This window comes from Drosophila persimilis, unplaced genomic scaffold, assembly GCF_003286085.1.
Source record: "Drosophila persimilis strain 14011-0111.01,24,50 unplaced genomic scaffold, DperRS2 tig00000829-arrow-arrow-pilon, whole genome shotgun sequence".
NCBI lineage: Eukaryota > Metazoa > Arthropoda > Insecta > Diptera > Drosophilidae > Drosophila > Drosophila persimilis.
In genome coordinates this window covers 880,359-884,279 of record NW_020825359.1, presented here as the reverse complement: position 1 = coordinate 884,279, position 3,921 = coordinate 880,359, and the positions used below count along the sequence as shown (strand labels likewise).

General features: G+C 53.5%; 1 protein-coding gene across 1 annotated transcript; it reads left to right on the top strand.

Moving 5' to 3' along the window:
- Nucleotides 1-1,327: 1,327 nt before the first annotated feature.
- Nucleotides 1,328-3,448, top strand: LOC6599984 (facilitated trehalose transporter Tret1). The gene is made up of 3 exons (XM_002025106.2): nucleotides 1,328-1,841; nucleotides 1,928-2,431; nucleotides 2,490-3,448. Exons 1-3 carry the CDS (start codon nucleotides 1,583-1,585, stop codon nucleotides 3,290-3,292), a joined length of 1,566 nt encoding a protein of 521 aa, XP_002025142.1. The 5' UTR covers nucleotides 1,328-1,582; the 3' UTR covers nucleotides 3,293-3,448.
- The last annotated feature ends 473 nt before the right edge of the window (nucleotides 3,449-3,921 follow it).

Below are 3,921 nucleotides of genomic sequence, written 5' to 3'. Positions count from 1 at the left end.
ATAGATGTTACATATTCTAATTCTTCGATTTAATTTTCATTTTCATTTTCATTTTCGTTGCACAGCAGCCTGCAGTCTGCAGTGTGCAGCCTGCCGCCACCCGTTCATGTCCATTTTGTGCAAGTCGCCCCAAGTTCGTTGCCAATGTCGTTCGATTGTAGGAGAGGGGAAGAGAATGAGTAAAGAATAATGAATAAAGAGAATGATAAATGGAAAGGGGGAAAGCGGGTGCCACAGGTTCGATGGGGCTAACAACTTGTGGGCTTTACCTCCGCAGACAGGGCGGGGCGTATACGTAACGCAGCATTCTATTTGTGCGACATATTGCGTATACGACGTGTGGAGCCAGCCATATTTTTTTTGCTACTAAATTAATTTGCAAATTATTCTGACCAGGGGAGAAAATAAAGCAACGTAAGCAGAGCATCCAGCCCAGTTCATTCTCAGTTGCTTGGCAAACGTTGACCCAAGCGGACGCGCAACCGGTTGATGAAACCCGCCAGAACAAAAGAACAGGAAGAACAAAGCAAAGAAGGGCAGGCAGCAAGCAGCAGGCAGCAGGAGCAGGAGTAGGAGCAGGAGGTAGTTGCCACAAGAACAGCCTCACACAAAGCCCCAGTGAAGGGAGCAGTCAGACATCAGACAGCGGTAGGCAGGAACTACAGCTGGTTTTTACCCAGAACACACCATCAAAGGCCCTACAGAACGGAACGGTACGGGACGGGACGGGGCAGGAAGACAGCCGAGAACAGGAGCTGGAGTTGGTTGCCATAACAACACTGTGGCTCAGGGAAAGGGTAGGCAGACACCAGACAGTGGAAACCGATTGCGTATGTACATGCGGAGGCTCGTCATTGGCTGTCATCGACAGCAGCACCAGCAGAAGCAGCAGCTCAAAATGACTGAATGGTGAAAACAAATCGTTGAATTTGTTAAATTCGCTGTCTATGAGTGGTATAGTGAGTGTGTCGATTGCGAGAGCTAGTGTTGAGTGTTGACAGGTGATAATCGATAGGGGAATCAATAGCAAGCACGCTGCTGGCAAATGTTCAACACGGAGAGCGACATTCGTCCGGCAACTGATAACTGAGGGGAGAACATAACGACAGAACACTGCGCTTAAAAGGCGCCAGCGCCCGTCCTCCGAGAGAGGTGGCTGACTGGTGGCTGCAGGCCACAGACACAGACACAGACAAAAACAGAAACAGAAACAGAAACAGAGAGACACGCACGCGGCGCCGACACGAGACACAGCAGGGAGTAGTGTAGCCGAAGTCGTCATCGAAAGAAGCTTATGAAATTGATACTGGAGCCAGCCCATGATTGAAATGCGCGGAAGTTTCCACTTGTCGTTACAATTCAAGTGTAGCCAACACCAGCACGAGCAGCAGCAGCAGCAACACTACCAGCAGCAACACCCAAAGTATCAGAACAGAGTGAAGCAGCAGTCGACGACGTTGACTCCACGGTTCGTTTATAACCATTAATTGATTGGCGGCGTGCGCGCAAAGAGCTCCAGCAGAAAGCGCCACACAATTGGGCACGCCTCATCCAAGGAACCCAAGGAACAGACACATCCACCATGAAGGACCAAGAGGAGCCATCGTTTCGCAGTCCCGTGATCTGCAAAGACATGGACCACACCAAAACAAAGGAGCATTGCAGAAAGCCGCTGGGCGAGAGCCACCGGGCCGTGTTGCGACAGAAGCTGATGGTCTTTCTGGGCAACAGCGGGGTACTCGGCTCGGGCATGGTCATCAGCATGCCCTCAGTGACGCTCAATCAGCTCCACGACGAGACCCAGCCCTTCTGGCTGGACAAGGACGAGTCCAGCTGGTTCGGTGAGTAACTAAAGCCATATGCAGGTGAAGAGCGTCTCTTACTTTGTCGTTTCCGTTTCCGTTTCTTCTCCGTTTTCCGACCACAGCTTCCATCAACAACATGGCCTGTCCCTTGGGCGGGCTGCTGGTCAGCTATTTCATGGACCGCATTGGCCGCAAGTACACCATCCTGGTGACCAACCTGCTGGGCCTGCTCGGCTGGCTGCTGCTGGCCACCAGCTTTCTGCACACCGACCGCGACTTGATCTATGCCCAGATGCTGGTGGGTCGTGCCCTGGGGGGCATAATGATCGGCATGTTCGTGTCACCGGTGGGCGTCTACTCCGCCGAGATCAGTCTGCCACGGATCCGGGGAAGACTCATATTGGGCACCTCCATTGGCCTCGCCGGCGGCATCCTGATGATGTACCTGCTGGGCTACTTCATACGCAGCAATATCGTGCTCATCTCGACGATTAGCTGCTGCTACCAGCTGGCGGCCACTCTCCTGGTCTTCCCCATGCCGGAGTCCCCCAGTTGGCTGCTGACCAAAGGACGCGACGAACGAGCCAGGAAATCGCTAAGATACTTCCGGGGCCTGCCAAAGAAAGGTGAGTTCCTACTAGGATTCCTTTATCTACATTATGTACTGATTTCTGTTACTTAAAGAGGACGACTACGTGCCGGAGTTCGAGGACGAGCTGGCGCACATGAAGGCGACGGCCGAGAACAGCCGGACTACGGCGGCCAGCGAATCGCTCAGTCGGCTCATACGGCGTCCGGAGGTGTACAAGCCGGTTCTAATGATGACTGCCTTCTTTGGCTTTCAGCAGGCCTGCGGCGTGGTCGTCATCATCGTGTATGCTGTTCAGATAGCCCAGAGGGCCGGCGTCTCCATCGACCCCGTGCTGGTGGCCGTCATGCTGGGCGTTGCTCGCATCATCATGACCTTTTTCATGAGCACTATCTTCGAGAAGTGGGGCCGCAAGCCGTCCGGCATCTTCTCCGCCTCGGGCATGGGCCTCTGCATGCTGCTGCTGGCCGCCGGCGGCTGGTGGCCAGATACAGTGGGCACCTGGCACTGGCTGCCTGTTGTGTGCATCGTTGCACACATCGTGTTCTCCACAATGGGCATGCTCACGCTGCCGTTCTTCATGATCTCCGAGGTGTTCCCGCAGCGGGCACGCGGTAGTGCCTCCGGCATTGCCGTCTTCTTTGGCATGATCCTCGCCTTCATCATGCTGAAAATCTATCCGAACATGGAGGCCGCCATGGGCACTGCCAATCTGTTTGCCTTCTATGCGTTCATCTCGTTCCTGGCGGCCGGCTTCATCGGCTTCTTTGTCCCTGAGACGCGGGGACGCACCCTCGAGGAGCTGGAAGAGCACTGGCGGACGGGCAAATTCACCCGCCGGCTCACTCTCAACAACCTGAAGGAGGTGGAGCTGCACGAGCTCTTCCTGAAGAAGTAGTAGTTAAGAGAAAATTATCAGTGGTGTATTCAATCTGTGATGTGTCAAGTACTTAGCCTTGGCAGCAATGGAATGCGGCCCAAACAAACCATTTACAAAACCGATATCAATATCAATAAACTACTCGTAAATAAACAGAACCAAGCCGTAATCAAAGTCAATTGAAGTGCATTCACAGTAGGGACTTCACTCTCTGGGTGTGCTCTGGGGCCAGGGCGGGCGCACTTGCCACCCAGCACTCAATTATGCAACGCAGCGATCCGGCTCGAGCCAGATCCAACCCTCGACCCTCAGATTATGCTATTCCGGCCGAATCGACTCTAAACAATGACAATGCACAAGTTGGCCAATATCCTCATACATACGTAACCAAGTTATCGCACTGATACGTAGTGATAGTGATAGCGCGACGACAGGCCTTGGCCGCCCCATGAAGCTCTTGGAACGTGCCACGAAGGATTGCTATTTGGGTGCCGTGGGGGAGGGGCGTCTCTAGAACATTTCACCTTATCGTGCGAATTGCGCGCCCTGACGTAATACCGCAACGGCTTGCCAAGTCGACGGTCGTTGGTTGTGCGAACATTAATTGGATGTGATTGGAAAACGTGTTGGAGCGTACTATCATCAGC